The sequence below is a fragment of the Colossoma macropomum genome, unplaced genomic scaffold, assembly GCF_904425465.1.
Source record: "Colossoma macropomum unplaced genomic scaffold, Colossoma_macropomum, whole genome shotgun sequence".
In the NCBI taxonomy this organism is placed as follows: domain Eukaryota; kingdom Metazoa; phylum Chordata; class Actinopteri; order Characiformes; family Serrasalmidae; genus Colossoma; species Colossoma macropomum.
In genome coordinates this window covers 15,034,779-15,053,864 of record NW_023494798.1, presented here as the reverse complement: position 1 = coordinate 15,053,864, position 19,086 = coordinate 15,034,779, and the positions used below count along the sequence as shown (strand labels likewise).

Sequence of the window (19,086 nt, the reverse complement as noted above, 5' to 3'; positions counted from 1 at the left end):
TGTGCCTACAGACATGATCCTACTACCCCCCCCCGACTACACAGAGGTTCTTTACGTGTGTGGTAGCTCTCGTCTGATGATCAAAGGCAGATGAAAGAGAAGTCTTCATACGGCAGTAACTCAACACCCCCACACACACGCAGGCTCTTTTGATTTACCGAGCGAAAAAGCTGAAGAAAGGCCTCTTAACAGGCCGTAAGAGTGTGCCTTTCATTAAGGCAAATTCTTGTCATCAGCGTGAGAGCCATAGTGCATCTCTCACTCATTGATGAAGGTGATTAGCAAGTCCCTCTGAACAAAATGATCACCTTGCTGATATGACTCTCTGGCTCTCTTTGTCTCTGCCCCCCCACACACACACTGCACATCAGTGTACCAACACTGAGAAAACTGATACTCACTCTTCTGAGCCATGCCAGAGGCATCCATCTCTCTTTTTTCCCTCTCTCTTATCATCTTTTTTGAGTTACAAGTCTCTAAACCCACAGTTTGACTAGATCATGATTCTTTAGGAAATGATTCAATCATTCACAAATTAAAAATGAGTCAATGTTTTATAACATCTATTTAATTAGTTTAATTCTCATTTCTGTTTCATTTTTGTTTGAAATCAGTGTTTTTTTTTCCTATATCTCTTTATTGTACAGCACAATGGCTGACAGTTGTCTTTAAATATGCTATGTAATTAACAGTGGCTTGACTTGACTATATTTGATTATAATCAGATCTAACATTGCAAAATCAATGTAGGTGAATCACCACCTTTAGATCGATGCATTGTGATGCTTTTTAAATTTTGATGCACTTCTACCTTTTTCCCTTTCACCATGCCCCCCACCCAGCCACCCCACCCCAAAAACAGCTTATCCAGACGCACAAAGGCCGTGTTTACCCTCGCATTCCCACAGCGATAAAACGGCGATAGCTGCCGATCGATACAGGCCATAAACGTCAGCCTTCGTGACGCAGTCAGGCCAGCTATTATTAATGTAACAGTCTGGAGATTAGATCTGCATCGTCAAATAAACCTCACACACACACACACAACACACACACACACACACACACATTCTCTCAGGGACCATCATGTCCACCTAAACACCTCTGTAACACACACATACACATATACTCTGTCCCTGTCCCAGCGAAAGGCGCCCTTCTGATGCGTCCCCCACCCCCTCCCAGTCTAAACAGTCCTATTATTTTCAGCTATAAATCACGTTGAATGGCACATTGATTTTATCCTGCAGCGCTCAGCTGGGGTAGTGGAGCTGGAGCCACAGTTATTGCATTTAATATTATCAATATTATCTCCCATATCATCGGAGCAGAGACGGCAGGTATCGGGAAAGGGGTGGGGTGGTGGGGCTTTCCTGGCACCAGTCTTGCTCCTCAACCTGTTCTGCCCCCCGACAACACACAGTTACACACACGCACATGCACACGCACACACACACACACACACACACACACACACACAGACAGGGCCACAGCCAAACAACATATCTTCATCTGATAAGAGCAACTTCCTCTGTCACACCTGGAGGGCAAAGTCACCCAACTAGCTTCAGTACGACTCACCAGCCTCAATTTTCACTCATTGCTCATAAAGCTGCTTTCTTTTCACTTACTGCTGAAATACTTTACACACACTACTAGAGCAGAGGGTCAAGCTCCTCTCATGGGAGCACATATGGTGCAAGTGCATGTGTATGTGCATTTTTTCAAGACATGTGATGGAAAACCAGACAAAACATGGGTAACCTTCCCTTTCAAGATCAACAAAATGATTTAGACTTTTCACTTTTCTCTTTATAAAAGCTACAGTATGTATTTATTTGATTTCCATTTCCATTCCATTATTCATTTCTTAGCATCATGAAAGAAAGTAGGAAACTTATACAGAAAGTACACAGAGGCCTGAACAACAAAATACATCTTTCAGTATTTAGTGTATCCACCATTTGCCTTTATTACAGCTTCCATTCTTTTTAGGAAAAAAAGGAAATTTTTTCACACATTTAAAGCTTGGAAGTTGGTTGCATTTTCTGCTTCTCATGATTCAAGTAATCCCAAACACATTCAATGAGGTCTGGGTTCTGGGGTGGTCAGTCCACTGTTCTAAGCGACCGCTTGATTTGCGAATTTTCGTCCACTTTAGGCATTTCCTTTTCTCAGTGACCACTTCTTGACAACTACGCATCCTTTCAAACTCATAGTACTGAGATGTCTTCTCACAGTCTTCTCAGTGGAAGGATGGACAGAAACACCTGTGGATTTTTTCAGACCTGAAGCAAGAGTGGAGCTTGATTTTATCCTATCGCTCAAAGATGAAAGCTTTTAGTACTGCTTATCTGATGGTGAGTTCTGGTGGTCTACCAGGTTTTACACAGTTGCTAGGACTGCCATTTTCTCTATATGTTTTTAAAAACTCCCTTATTTTTGCTATTTTCCTTTGGCTTTCTCTTTCTTTATGCAAGTGGATTATCTTATATCAAATCTTCACTGAAATATCTCCTGAAGAATAAATAACTTGTATATAATGGACATTTTTGACTGGTAACAAAATAGGGGTTGTCTCTGACTTTTGACCAGGACTGTACATTTAATTTTTTTGTTACTGAGATTAAGATTAGGGCTAGGTCTTAGACCAATCTTATTACATATAGGCACTTATATATATCATATAATAGATATGGTACACATAAGACTGTGCTTTGAACAGAGAGCCACTGATCACAGACTAAACAGAGTGAATTTTTCAAAAATGGCTTCTGCAACACAGTTGACTTTTTCCCTTTCATATAGGAATATAGACTACATGTACAATTACAGAGTCATTACACTATTATTACACTAGCTGTAAACTGTACTGACTGTTTGCAAGAATAAGAATTCTACAGGCATGTAAACATTCTGTTGTACCTGTACATAATCTAAACAAACTTTTAAATCTTGATATGATGGACAAGTTTACATTAGAGTTCTACTGATCTGCAACCAGTCAGAGACATCATCCTCATTTCTGCGGTCCAAAGAAAAACATGTCAATTTTGTCGATTTTTGTGTTTCTACATCATTTGAACACAGCAGTTGTCCTTCAGATTGTATGAAAGTTTCATGATGAATGGACCAATAGAAATGCTCCAAATCAAATGCGCCATTAACTTACACTGAAGTAAAGAATGTTTCTGCCTTCTTGTGTACAGTTACTATTTTTGAGATACTTGTTTTTCTTTGCACAGCAATGATATGAAGTATATGTGATACAGGTGGTTTGTCAGGGGGGTCTGAGCAGCACTGTGTATCCTGTGACTGGTCGAGTGTTTTTCTGAAGCGGTTATCAGGTGGTTATCGCCTGTGTCTTTCTCTCCCAGATGGTGGATAAGGAAGCTGGCCTTTATTAGCCAGTGCTGGCCTGATAAAGACCTGGTATTGATCGCAGGTTGAAAGAGCAGGTTCGTCAAACACGGCTGATTTACAGAAGCCTGATAATAGCAGCACCGAGCAACAGAGAGTCCCAGAGAGAGCAAGAGAGCGAGAGGCCGAGAGAGTGAGAGAGGGTGTGAGAGAGAGAGACAGAGAGAGAGAGAGATATGCACAATATGGTGACGTGGCTCTTTTCTTCATAAAGCTATAGAGGACACCGACAAGAATCAATCATAGACGTTCACAGAAAAGATACAGTGATCTATTTTGAAGCTTTCTTCTGACACAAATAAACATAATGTAAATGTATGAGGCGCTCTCACGGTGACTGCATCACTTTTGCATTTATGCACAAATGAGGATCATCTCTAATCTAGTCCTGATTAGCACCTGACAGAGTTTCCATGCATTTATCAGAGCCAGTCAACGAACAGGCTCTTATCAGTGCAGCCCCAAATTTCACAAGAACAGGAATTTTCCAGATCAAGAAAAGAAAAACAGAATTCTAACTTAGAATGCATTGCCTGAACTAAGGCTAGAAAAACAGAGAAAAAAGGTGAATACAGACAAATGGGATCCACACAGAGTACCCGGCCCTTACATTCAAACTCAGACTGTCATTTAAAAAGCAATTCAAACAGGAATGAACCATATTCTACCATATACTGTTTCTTACTGTACTCAAGGTTGTATCTTGCAACTGACTTTTGTTGCTCAAAAACCTTCTTGTTTCTTGTGGAAACACAACTGAAGTTAAATAGCTTCCATAATACACTGCACAGTATGTCATTTTGTACACTTTATCTTCATATCTTTTACTTTTTTATTAACTGCCCCAGACCGAGAGTATAAAAATGACATATTAACAAACTAGTTAAATATTAGATTTGAATTTTATGCACAAATCTACAAGACAAAGCCTAATTTTTAAACTAAATGATACTAGCAGCTTCAAATTGTTTACATTACCAAGCAAAAAAAGTAATGCACTGAACTGCCTTAATTCACAGATATGAAAACTCATGAGCAATGAAAAAGGTAACAAGTATAGAAACAAATCCCCTGTTGTCATTTAGATTTTACTAGCTCTCTAAAGCATGTTGTGCTGGGACCCCAATGAGTTTTAATTCTTCACTGTGTGGATTCCACAAGATATAGGAAACATTCCTTTGACATTCTGGTCCATGTTGATATGATTGCATCATGCAATTTCAGCAGTTTGTCAGGTGCACTTTCATGCTGCAAATTTTCTGCTCTACCACATCCCAAAGGATTCAGATCTGGTGACTGGAAAGGCCACTGAAGAACACTGAACTCACTGTCATGTTCATGAAATCAGTTTGAGATGACTTTTGCTTTGTGACCTGCTGCATTATCAAGCTGAAATATCCATTAGAAGATGGGCAAACTGTGGCCATGCAGGGATGCACGTGGTCAGCAACCACACTCAAATAGGATGTGGCATTCAAGCAATGATTGATTGGTATTAACGGGCCCTAAGTGTGCCAAGAAAACATTTCCCACATCATTACACCACATCCACCAGCCTGGACTGTTGACGCAAGGGTCAACAGTCCTGGCCGGTGGAGGTGGTGTTTGGGTCCATGGATTCATGCTGTTGCCACCAAATTCTGACCCTACCATTTGTGTGCCACAGCAGAAATTTAGATTCGTCAGACCAGGTCACGTTTTTCCAGTCTTCATCTGTCCAGTTTTGGTGAGCCTTGCCTACTGCAGCCACAGCTTTCTGTTCTTGGCTGACCGAAGTGGAACCCGATGTGGTCTTCTGCTGTTGTAGCCCCTCCACCTCAAGGTTCAATGTGTTGGGAATTCTGAGGTGCTTTTCTGCTCAAAGGTCAACGGAGAATGGCTAAACTCATTTGTGCCTTTCTGACAGCACATCAAACAATCACGCCACAGTCAAAATCACTCAGATCATATTTTTTCCCCATTCTGATGGTTGATGTAAACATTACTTGAAGCTGCTGGCCTGTATCTGCATAATTTTATGCACTGCACTGCTGCCACATAATTGGCTGGTTAGATAACTGTATCAATATCAAAGTGTACAGGTGTTCCTAATAAAGTGCTCACTGATTGTATCTCTGTATTTCAAAAACCCCAACAGTTTCAACCATTTGTAATAATATCATCAACAATAACTAAAAAAGTAATATCTATAACTGGAATGACTCCACTTCTTAACAAAACATGCATCACTCGAAAAATCTGTAGTGACTTTCAGGGGCAAACACAGCGTACTGTACCAAGACACCTGGTCCCTCTTCTTGATGGACCGTCCTCTTAACAACAAAAACCTTAAAGATAACTTATAACATTGTCTACTTAAATAGATGTCAGAAGATCTTGGTTACGCAACCTGCTGTTACTGTCTACCCTGTCCTGTTTATTTTATATTTGTCTTGTCTCACTAGGTGTTGTTTTATTGTGTACTGATCACATAGACACTACAGCTATGTGTGTAGGAACCCCTTTGTGTAGAAAGTGAAAGTAAAAAAAGAAAAATAAACTTTTGGCAAAAATTGTGTTAAAGTAACATACTGTTGCTGTCGGAACAAAACCTTTTTTCTCTATTTTTGTCATTTTTCTTTGTATAACTTGAGCATGCCAGCAGTGGTTTACATTTTGTCAAAATTTAATGATAAAAAAGCAAATAGAAATGGTGCATAATAAATAAAATCATGAATTAAAATTGTTACATTAACTGACAATTTTTTTATTCTCCTGTAAAGTTACTTGTTTTGAGATGCAAAGTTTTGTTTCAACAGAGATGATATGTGGAATATATGCAAACATTTGAATCAAATAAATGTAATGCATCACTTTTTTGTGTAAATAAAAACAGTCTGCTAGCATGATTCTGTTTGCAATGATATACTGAAAGGTCTTGCATACATACATGCTTATGTCTAGAAAGTACAGCCTCAGATATATCTGAGACAAAGACATGCAGTCTTCACATGGACAGGTTTAATAAAGCTGAAGGAGAACAACACTGATTACTGTCAGTGAGTATCAGCTATTTCTTCACTATGATGATGATGGTAAGCTTGCTTGATGTCATAATGTGTATTTTACCTTCATTATAAAGAGGTGCAAAGGAGGGACTGGAGCCATCACACTCCGCTGAGTCGTCCTGATCTGACACTCCACCCTCCTCTCCTGAGAGACTGACATCATCAGGTGGATTCTCCTCACCTCCGTCAAGATCTCCAATAGAACCTTCAGAGAGAGAGGGAGAGAGAAAAAGACAGAGAATGTAAATCTATTACCTGATTTCCTGATGGGGCTACTGAATTAAGCCTAGTTTTAGACTTAGACCCCTTAAAACTGCAAGGGCCTATAAGTGGGCTCATACTACAATTGCCCACTTTCATAACTACAACATAACTTGCATATTAGTTTCATAATACAATCATATGGAAAAAGTTTGGATGCCCTCGGTTCAATTACACGTTGTATCGAAAAAGCAAAACTGCAAAACATACAACATACTATACTATACTATATGTTTTATTCTTTTTCCACTATGTTAAAAATTAAAAAAAAAGAAAGAAAAAAGAAATTGTGCACCGAAATCTGCAAAAAATATGTAGGTTTGTTCCCTGTATAGAATGTATTTTCACTTAGAAAACCAACAAAGTAACATTACCTTTACAATTAAAATATAAGAAAAAATATAAGAAAATAGAAAAAGCTAAATTATGCCTAGATGAGAGGAACCCTAAATAACTAAAGTCAGCACTTAAAACCATAAGGATAAAAGCATATCATGCTAACGTAAGATCCTAGTCTGTGCGCTAAGAGGGATTTAAGTTATGTGGATAGCCTGCATTAATGATTATAAAGGATTGAGGGTATACTATAAATATAAGATTATAAAGTGCATGATTATAGGAGGAAAACCCTGATTAAAGTCCAACCCCTAATTCCCTTAAAGTGCTTTTTTTGCTGATTTAATTGGATGGAAATCCCAAAAGCTTTTGAACACAAGCTAAGTGGATGTATATGTTGTATCACATGCTAGAAATGATTAATTCACACCTATAACAGTAACTAATATAATCTCAGCTGGCCATATAAGAATAACACTGTATCCCAATGTTACTATTTTAAGATTTTTAAAAATATCATCAACAGTAATCCGAATAATAATAAAAAATAAGGACTTTCATTTTCCTCTGTATAGTTTCATCCTAACTGTTTAAAATCTACAATACAAATATGACATAACAGTAAGACAGTTAACATGATATGGTAGTTAATAAAAAGGTAAAGATAAAAAGAGTGATTAAACTACATTGCGAAAATGACATTAAAACACATTCTTTAACAAACGGAATAACTTGCTTTGTATAGTTCTTTTACAATTTTACAATAAAAGATGCAAGAAAAGCTCATCATTACTACAATAATAACCAGTTCCTAAGGAGAAAAAAAAGTTACTGTGCAAATCAAGCCTATTCTTCGCCATTCTAATGCAATGCATGAGCCAGCGGCTCACTGGACGAATGCATTACTCCCGAGTGGGTACCTTGACAGTCTGCATGTTAATTCATCCCTCAGCCACGGCTATTATTCCAATGAGGATTAAGATCTAAGCGGCTGCGCATGGCGAAGAAGAGAAATCAGTCCATAAATAAGAAAAAAAACTGCATTCTTAGTGCATTAGGGGCAACGGAGGCTCCCAGTGTTCCACACAACTGCATCTTTGGGAAATGGCTGTGGCTTAGAAAGAAAAATCTAAATTTTGACAGTGTTTGTAAATTAATTTTCATTGCAGCGAACGGGGAGGGGATTGTTCAGAGCTAAAGCCGTGACTGGAGGCGTATATATTTACACTCCTAGAACAAAGAGGCCTATAATCTATACAAAGCACACAACAATACCCGTGAATAAAGAGCCTTGTAGAAAAAGGCAAAGGCAATTTTTCTAATTCTGTTAATTTCACTTCCAAAGCAATTAAAACGTGGTGGAGATAATGCTTCGAAACAATCGCTCCCTGACAAAGTGTTTCTGTCTTTGTAAATGAAACATCTTTAGGCTAATTTCGACTTCCACGCCTGCATGGTTCACTGTAATTTCAGATAAAATTAACACAGTTAGATTTGGACCTTAATAATGAGGAGAGAAAGAGGGAAAGTAAAAAAGATCGATCCCATATGCAATATTTTTAGAATGTAGCCTGAGCCTCGGTCGATCTAATTTTCTATATCTGCGAAGACATTTTCATACAATTAATTTTCCTTTAATCATAATTGTACAAAGGGGCTTCTCTGTTTAAAAAGTCCAATTATATTACATGTTTAAATGTAAGTTTGAATTATGATTTTCTTTCCCATTACTGCTCTGGTTAAATGAATCAATCGCTGCATCACTGCTTTCAGACATCAAATGGTGCAGAAAAAGTTTCTGCTCTCTTCTCTTTCTTTCCTTTCATGAGCAGGCCAGTCCATATCTCTCTCAGCAGGCTGGAGGAAAGGATATTACTGCATGCGTTCACCACCAAGTGTAATTTGTTTGTGGTCAATTAAAACCAAGGAGAATTGGTCCCAGGGACAAAAAGTGATATTCAGTCATCTCAAAGCAATTCCACCAGGGCTATTCATGCACTGTTATCAATTCTGGGAAAAATGACACAAATGCTTTCGCCTTGCAAAATGGCAATAAGCACCACTAGTTACTAGAAATGATGAGTGGTTCAAGCACGTGTACATGGTAGTCATTTATTTTGTTGGTAAACTGATTTACTGTCTTCCACATACAGGCTGAATGGTATTTCTTCTAGCAAGCATACACAGAACTGGGCGATACATTGTGTATTCTGGTATGCAGGTATTGGTGTCTCACTGCAGCAATTATTTTCAGTTTTAGCAGTATTAATAGATAAAAATGTTTCCTGTGTGCTTTAAATTGGAATAAACTGTTCACAATGCATACAAACTAAATAAATACCTTCCTTTCTTGGAAAATTTACAATACCATGTAAGATTCCCTTTGGTATCATTTTAAAAGAAGCAAAAAAGAACAAGATGGTCCAATCAAAACTTGTTTGTAAAATATTTTATTAGAAATGAGTAGCAAGACAGCAAGAAAGCATATCAGTGGGATACCAGTATCAGTGATATATTCAGAAAACACTTGGCAACACTTTACCCAAACTACATGTACATGAAGCACCCATGGCATATTCATTAACACGACAGTAACAATCCATTACGATTACATAACTTTTTTGAAACATTCATTAAATGAACTTGCTATTTAGTAATGAGTGTAGAAACTAATGAACTGAAAATACACTCAGTAGTGATGTGATAATGTATACATTAAAATACACATTCCTCCTTTTCAGGGAACAAATACAAATCCAAGCACATGATATTCAAAAGATATCCATATTCACATTCATTACTGATCACTTAATAACATTCAAAAATATTCACAATTGATAGTACAAGTGAATAACATTCATTACATGAACCTCTTGCAGTTCACTGGCTTGCAGTTTATTACTGAATCAAGCTCACAATGTGAGCTCAATAATGTAACATTTCCAGCTGGACACTGAGCCATTAGCCTCCTACCTTCAGTAAGATTTCACCAAAGCACTGTTAGATCAATGCACCATTGCTGCAGAACAAAAGGCCTTCACCTAGCAGCACGGAACCAGAGAAACTATACTGTAACACTGTACATGAATGCTACAGGAATACTTCATGAACAAGCACTATATTGTAATTTGCATACATTGTGTATAAAGCAACAAATAATTAATTAACAATAATTACTATAATTTGGATCTCTCTTGAGAAGGTTTACAATGTGCAGGGTAGGCTGTTTATTCCCTGAACAGGTTTTGATTTACTCATGAACACAAGCATCACAGAGTATGTTTTCAATCCATTATATTATTTGTCTGTTACTCATTAATAAATGTATTTAATTAATGTTTCAAAGTGATTATGTAACTGTAATGGAGTGTTGCTGTACTGTTCATGAATATGCAATGAATATTTAAAGTACACATAGTCTGTGTGAAGCATTACCGAATGTTGTGATGTTGAATTTTACCAGTACAACCCTGCACTAAGAGTACTGTTAGTAAGAGCAATGTTCTGCCAATGTGAGATGGTAATGATGTCAAAACCGTACCAAAAAAAAATAATTTTAAAATGTATTCAACATTTAAAACTATAATGTTCCTCTGTGTCTTTCCTGAGTCTCTCATGGAAAGCACTTGTCCCATCTATTGTTTACAGCTCATTTGCATTGTTTTATAAGATCACTTTTTTGCACAAAGACATGATTTGTCTTTGTTTTGTGAAAAGAAATGCATTTTTTTAAGCCATGTTTAATATATAATTAGAGTTGTGCTGAATCAGGATATTTTTATTTTTACATTTAACACAAAATATCATACACCAAATCAAATCTGGACCCTAACATCAAAAATCGGACTGAATCTGAAAACATATGTATCATTACTCCTTTACTATGGACTAACACTGATGTGATGAACAATTCAGTACAAGGTAGAGAATGAAGAATGAGATAACTAGAGCATTGAGAGACATTCTCACACTCATGCACACCCAACCCACACACATACACACACACACACGACTTTTGAGTCCTAACTGCCACTCGAACAGGCAGAACAAAGTGGCTGAGCTGATGAAGGAAGAGGAGATACTGCTTTATTAACTGGCCTCGTCCACATCAAACCTGTGTGCTTAGCGGCGGTGATTAAATACAGAGACAACACATCAAACCTGAGCCTGATTAAACACACATATACACACACACATACTCTCACACTAATCACCACATTATAAAACAGCCCAAAAGGAGGAAAAAAGCTTCACTTGTATCAGGCAATCAGGGAAAGGGGGAAAGAGAACATTCTGAAGAGAGGTGGTGAGAGGAAGAGTGGGCTTTGGTGTGCGTGTTTAACTGTGAGCGTCTGCTTAGAGAAGAACAAATCACAGTACCTTACTTGAAATTTCATGCACAAGAGGGTGCGCCCATTGATCAGAGTCAAGGGCATTAAAACACTGTTAGTAATATTAATCAGGTAAAGCTGAAGGCCAGGCTGTCCCCTTCTCGCCTTGTAGGCAATCATGAAATCCCCAAAGACACCATCGTTCAGGAGCTAGCGCGAGCTTTGATTAGCTGCTCTGATATAATATTCCTGACTGATCTGGGCACTGATCTGAAATCCCTAAATGAGCAGACTGATCAGAGCACAAACAGGTTGGTGTACTGGAAGTATTGATCGTGGCTGGTCAGGCCTGTGAAAATGCACTGAAATGATTGATGAGCTGCTGGAGTGGAGGGACAGCGGCCTGGCCGGCCATGCTGGGTGTCAGCAGAGTCGCTGGAGCTGCAGATAAGGTGTGAGCCTCAGGGCTGGTGCATTTTACCCTGCCAGAGTGTGAATGGCAGCATGGCATCAGCACGACACACATACAGGTGCAGTCTGTTGCTGGTGATGATGCGAAGCACTATGGCCTTTTGTCAGATTTGCAAGAAGCTACGCTTCAGTTCACCATAGCCTCAATTCAATTATGCAGTAAATGATACATTGATATAGAAACAATGCTAAATGATATACCAACGGTACTCAAATTGGTCCTCAGACAGACCACATTTTCCCTTTATTGCGATTTGCTGTGATTTGGGATTGAGCAAAAATGTGTGTCAGGGGGTCCCAGACGACTGGTTTAAGAACCACTGCAATATACTACTTTTAGGTATTGATAAGGCTAAAAGATTAATTGATTTTATATCAAAATCGCCATTTGAAAGCGTGCAAATTTCAAGAGTTATCAACCTATGCTATACTGTCTTAGCAAATTTTAAGCAGGGAAATAACCTAGCATGCATATGTGAGCTGCCTGTAGATGAGTCAGACCAATCAGAAGGAACAAAACACCCATGTGCTGTGCACCTGACAACACAACTACAAATAACTGGCAGTCTGACACACTCTGTTCAACATTCAAGCCTCAGCCCAAAAAAAATAATTTATAGAAAATAATCACAATATAAATCACAATATTTGTAAGAAAAATCCATAGTAATAGTTCTGCTAGTTGCAAGGCAGCATGTGAGAGACAGATAATCCTAAACAGCACTTTTTTGTTTTTTAACCATTTTTTATGGTCATTATGGTACAATAACGGTGGTTAGGAAGACAATGAAATCAACTATACTCTATAGTACTAAACAAAGTGAAAATTTGATGGATCCACACTGGAACTCATGGTTATAATCAAGGCTAGGTTAACACTATATGGTTCAATTTATTCGCAGCGCAATAATTAAACAATCACTGCTAAAGTACAGCCACAAAAAAAAGTTCACTAATAATGCCATGAACTAAATTGTTTTTATTGCCGGTCACTTTCCACCATCTCTGTAGAAAAAAAACACACCTCCAGAGTTTGCAACATTTTAAGCGGCGTCTTCTTTACATCCAAACATAAAAGTGCCACACTGTAAACGAATAGCTACCCAATAACATTAGAATATGTATTTCTGAGTACTGCTGCACACTACGGTGCCTTCATGTGGAGAATATCCAATGAAAAAAAAATCCAATGAATACAACTAAAGTAAAAAAATTACAAAAATGTACATAAAAATGAATAAATCATTACTCTCATATTAAAACCTCATAACTCCATTTTCTCAGTTTTCTTAAGTCTAAAATTGCTCTGAATAAAATCTTCTGTTAACTTACATTAATCGTAAAAACAATTTTTTTTCCTGTAAATTTACCATTTCACAGCTACAATGTTTTGTGGTTACAGACACCAAAAATGAAAAACTAAATAATAAGAACAAAGATCAAAGAGGAACACAGTATAGATAATGCAGAGAGTAGCTGTAATGTTGCGCACTAATAATGAGGTAAACAGGACAGGAGGAGATGGCGTTCACTTCCATCAGTCAAATCATAAGTGTGTGATGATAATTTCGTATGATGATGGCTGATTATTACAGTGACGGGTGGTGACGTTATTCATGTGTTCAGGCATCAATGCACTTCAAACGGGCTGGCCTAAAGCTCACTGAGTTTGACAGCGGGATGTCAAACATCAAACAGCCTATGCCCAGGACACCACAAAGAGGTAGGGCACGTTTAAAGCTGTCCTTCTACTCCTTTATCTCTCTTTCTCTCACGCTTTTCTGTTTCTTGTTCGACTCTACCCTTTCCTGCCCTCCTTCAAAAGCCTTTGCATTTCTTAGCTGCTTTTTCCTGTGAATATTCCTGTATTAACTCCTCTCCCCATCCTTCACTTTCTCTTCTGCTCCATGTCTCAGTGCCTCTCCCTGACTCCTTCTTCCATCTTCTTCCCGTCTCTATGTCTCTCACCCTCCCCTCTCTCTCTTACTCCCTCTCTCTGTCTTGTCTCTATCTCTCTCTTTCGCTCTCCTTCTACTTCCTTCCCTCCCTCTCTCCCTCCCTCTCCCTCTTTCTCTCTCTCTCTCTCTCTCTCTCTGACTGGAAGCGTCATTCTGTGTGGATAGCTGCGAGCCGTTCGCGGTTATCGGCTCCTGCAGACTCTCTCTGCCGGTCTGATCTGTCTCCTCTTCATTAAGCAAATACGCCGACGTGGAAATGAAAACATAATAGCTATTTGATTTCCAGCGAGATATTTTGCATATTGGTTCGAAGCTGATAGTGGAATTTCATCAAGTCGTTTTTTTTTTTCTTCATGCTTTAAAAACGGCATGACTGAGCTGGGCGGCTTCAGCAGGATTTCTTTACATTGCTGGGAAGAGGAGTAAGGGGGGGGGAGAAAAGAAAAAAAACAGAAAAGCAGCAGTTCCCCAGGAAGACTACTTAAACGATTAAATATCCCCCCATTCCCCCTTTTCTCTTTTTGATAACGAGGGAAGGAAAATTTAAAGAATTCACAGTGCTTTAGGTTCACTATACTAATCAGAGATAGTGGGGAGAAAATTAACTCCTTAATGAGCAGGAGCCGTCTCTGTGATAATGGGCCAGCCAGGAGAGGCGATGGGACGAGAGACAGGCAGAGAGAAGGAAAAAGAAAGCATATATATAAGAAGACACAGAGATACTACATTTACTTGCATGGGTGAAATCTGATGCCCCCCACCACTCTGGAAATTGTTCTTTGTGTCCGCAGAGGGCAGGTGAGATTGTAGGCAGCGATATCGCTGTGGCTACAAGCTGGCCGGCATCACTGTGGAGATGGATTGTCCTGCGTGGGGGTATTTCTCAAGGCCCTGGGAGAGAAAAACTAGCCCTGCGAACACAGATCAACAGAGCTCCACACAGCAATCTATCAGATCCCCCTCCTCTACCCAAAAACTCTGCCTGGCAAAAACGCGGCTGATTTTTTTTTTCATGTATGAACACAGCACCGATAGGTTCCTACAACTTACATACAGGTGCCACAACATACACTACAGACCAAAAGTATGGGACAGTCAACCCAATTTAATAACAACCAACATCACATATTTATGACTTTTAGTTTTTCCAAAATATTCCATTAATTTACTGAGATGTGCTCTCAGTCTAATATTCCCATATTAAAGGAAAAGGCTTCATGGCCTCTGATGATAGCAGTCCCTTACAGTTCTTTATGAAGTCCAGATTTAATACCTCTGATTCAGTTGATTGAGCTTTTAGGATCTTCTGAATGTGAGACCGAGGTGGATATGATAAAAGGTATAGCCGCTACATCCTCTGCAGAGAACACACTTTTGCACAGTTTAATGCATAATTACTGTTTGTTAGCAGAATTTAACATACTGGGGGGGGTAGTTATGACACATGGCATATGTTGAACTCAGCAAATAAACAAAACTGTGCACTAATGTCATATTTAAGTTTGTTCACTGTGGAGGAATTTACTTATTTTCATTAGAAAATCAACACGGCATGTGACAAGGAGTGTTCAAATTCTTACATATGACTGCAAATTAAAATTGCAGGACAGTCATCAGGAGCAAAACAAAAGAAGAATTAGTTTGGCACTATTGCTGCAGACATTTAGTCAAATCCTTCCCTACTGTGTAAATGAATATATTACTAGTTGTTAAATCTTGAAAAGATCAAATGTTCATGTTATTTTTGCAAAGTCAGTGTTGCTTCCAAACTTGTAGTGGCCTGTAGTGCATATCAGCACCTTGGTATCAGCCCATAATTGCTTAACATTGGTATCAAGTTGGTATTTAAATTTTAGTGACATTTACCACACAGACATTAATTACCCTGTGTTCCAGGTGAGCAGGCTGACTTGTGAGTGCGCATAATGCATTTTTAATTAAACTTCAGCTGATTTGCTGATCTGAGGAAAGGACCTGATTCCTTTTTTTTCATAGAAAATCTGTTTGATATGATTTGTAATCATTCATGCTTATTCTCAAACGTAATAAATGCAAAATATCATAATGAATAATGTATATCAGTAAGTGAATTGAGGAATACTTTTTTTTTTTTTATAAACAAATGTAACAAATATGACAACAGGTGAGGCAGGCCAGGCACTCTTTTCAGTTCACAAGCACAAGAGGTGCCACAGTACACACTCGACCTCGTGACCTCTTCACCCCCAGAAGTCACGTTCAGGTCACCACCTTCACAAGCTTTGCTTGCTCACTGAATTGAAGGATTTAGCAGTCAATCATTTTTCCCTCTGCTCTGCACAACAGCATTAGTGTGCCTTAAAAACTCTAACTTCATTTTTCTTTTTTTTTTAATATTGGTAAACTGCTCTATACTTTGTGTTAATATTTTAATGATAAATGAACCAACAGAAATGATGCAAAATTACCTGTCTTTCTTTCTCCTATAAAGTTACAATTTCAGGGACATAAGTTTTTATAATGACAAAGAAGATATTGGTTCTGCCTCAGACACTTTCCCTTCTAAAAGACACAGCTCAGCACTCAACACTAATGCCAGCACCTCAGCTAACACAGCACTGCCTAAAAGTCCTCTCTGTCTCTCTGTCTGCCTCTCTCTCTGCCTCTCTCTCGGCCTCTCCCTCTGCCTCTCAAAAAGACAAACTACAACAGGGCTCATATCACTCTGTAAATGTGTGTGTGCCCTGTTGGGGACACGTGTCACTGACAGACACAGACACAAGAAAAGTAAAACAAAAAGTAGAGACAGTTAAGGACACGGCAGAGGTGTCCAGTCCAATCCGTAACGGGCCGATGTGGCTGAAGGTTTTCATTCCAAAAACTTAACTGGACTGATCACTTTTGTATGCCACCCATACATACAAATTACTATGGTCATGTTCAAATAATGAAAGCAGAAGAAGCAACAGAAATGGGTTTTAGATCTACACAATTTATTTATTACTACTCAGCTGTTGTAGTAACACATTTAGAAACAGCATACATGGTAACTCACTCTTACAGCCAAAACAATGAAGCAGTTTTCAAATGAGTATAAGAAAGATACACACACAGGGTAAGAAACAAATAAAAATATGCAAATAGATGATGCCCAGAGCCAAAGCTCTCTTCTTGCATGGAATGTGTATCAGTATTTCCAAATTTTTTACTGAAGGTCAGAATGAATGTCAGCGTCTGGAAGACAATGTTCATATTAAGAGTGTATGTGAGTGAAAGTGTGTATATGCATGTGTTTACTGATATGAGAAATGTCCCAGAGTACACACTGCTGTATATGTGAGAGCAAGAAGGCTAGAGAGAGAGAGAGAGAGAGAGAGAGAGAGAGAGAAGAGAGAGAAGAGAGAGAGAGAGAGAGAAGAGAGAGAAAGTGTGTGAGAAAAAGGCAGAAAGGGAAAGAGAGAGGGAGAAAGAAATAAAGAAAGAGCGAGAGCGAGCAATGAAAGACAGACAAAGTGACAGACTGTGAGAGACAGAGAGAAAGAGAGGGAGAGAGAGAGAGAGAGAAAGTGAGAGAGAAAGAGAGAGAGACTGAAAGAGAGTGAGAGAGACCGAGAGAGTGAGACTGCGAGAGACAAAGAGAGAAAGAGAGAGTGAGAAGGGAACAGGCAGAGAGAAAGAGAGGGAATAAAAGAGAGAAATAGAAAGAAAGAGAGAAAAAGAGAAAAATGAGAGAAAGAGAGGGGGGAGAGAGAATACACATTTGTACATTTGCGTGTGTGTGTGTGTACCCTCTCAATGGCCTTGTGAGTTGATGAGGGGGGAGACAGATAGCGAGGGATGAAGAAAGTAGTTGATTCAGCCCCCTTGTCCCTCCCCATGGATCTTGGGCTGGTGGGAAAGTTGAAATCTGCTGCTATTTTCTATCGTTTATCAGGCTGCTTATCACTCGGCTCTTGTCTGCATGCCGGCCTTCCATAGAGCAGGGGCTCGCTTCTGGCTGCCAGGCAACTCAACCACCCCCCCTGTTCTATCACCCTCTACCCTCCCTAACCTGAGACCAGTGGAGTCAGGGCTAGTGCCATGTGCTACAGTCACCTGCAGAATATTATGAAAGGCAGCTTTAACTCTTAGAAGTAACCACCGATAACAAAAACATGATGCAATTCAATACTTATTATTCCTCCCTGAAACAAGTAAAGAAATTCTGTAAAATGTGTGCTTTCTAAACTTTGAATCAATACTACATTTCTGTTCATAAGTAGAAAACAAGTTTTCTTTTTTATTTTAATATGCTAAAAAATATTTATTAATCTATTTGTCTCCAAACACAAAAACATATACACAGAATTCTTATGGTGGAGCTGGGGGCTATATTACAAAGCAGGACTTCTCTGTTTGCTGTAAAACTTACGTCCAAAGACAAGGACTATCCAATAGGAACGCCTCTCAGCTCCTGTCCTATTGGACAGGCTTGACTTTAAGCTTTAGTTATTTGGCTAAACTAAGAAACGCTGCTTTGCAAAATACCCCCCTTGTCAATATGCAGGTGGAGAGGCTGTAAACAGCTCTAGTCTTTCCATCTATAGAGGGGGCGGAGCAACAGCTCCCATCAGCTGCATCTGTTTGACTTTTAATGAGCGTCACCTCAACCAGCAGCGTAGGGTTACTCAGGGGTCACAACCTATTCACACACACACACACACACACACACACACACACTACTAAAAGTAGTGCTTTCAATTCACTTAATTCAAATGTGTACATCATTTCCATATGAACAAATTTTGTCTTTTAATTTACTTTTGGAAATAATAGTGCTGATATGATAACTGAAATGATGCACACATTTAAACCACGTTAATTCAATGCATTATTTTTTTTTCAATGCACACTTAGACTGAACGATTTAGGGAAAATATCTAATTGTGTTTTGTTTTGTTTTTTTTACAATATTGCAGTTGTATGAAAGACCTAAGAAGCCAAGGAGTAGCACGTTTTTTCGGTGATAACCAGGTGTTTTAATTTGTTTTCTCAAGATCCCGAGTAATTTATATCATTATCACAGCAAAACCAGTGTTGTTTTCTAAGATCCCAAGTTATTTATATCATTATCACGACCTAAAGATAACATTAGTTACGGTGCGGAAATGGCATAAATTTCTTGAGATCTCAAAAAAATAACATTTGTTTTGTAGAGATAATGATATAAATAATTCAAGATCTTGAGAAAATAACACCATGGCCATTTAGGGCTTGTGTTAAATTGCAACTTTAGTGTAATCC

General features: G+C 38.6%; 1 protein-coding gene across 2 annotated transcripts in view; it reads right to left on the bottom strand.

The window, feature by feature from the left end:
- zfpm1 (zinc finger protein, FOG family member 1) overlaps nucleotides 1–19,086 on the bottom strand; it is an 88,653-nt gene that overhangs the window by 41,755 nt on the left and 27,812 nt on the right. For both annotated transcript variants that reach the window (XM_036585667.1, XM_036585669.1), the window contains exon 2: nucleotides 6,529–6,672. In XM_036585667.1, the coding sequence (XP_036441560.1) occupies nucleotides 6,529–6,672 (144 nt within the window). The remainder of the gene's footprint in view (nucleotides 1–6,528; nucleotides 6,673–19,086) is intronic.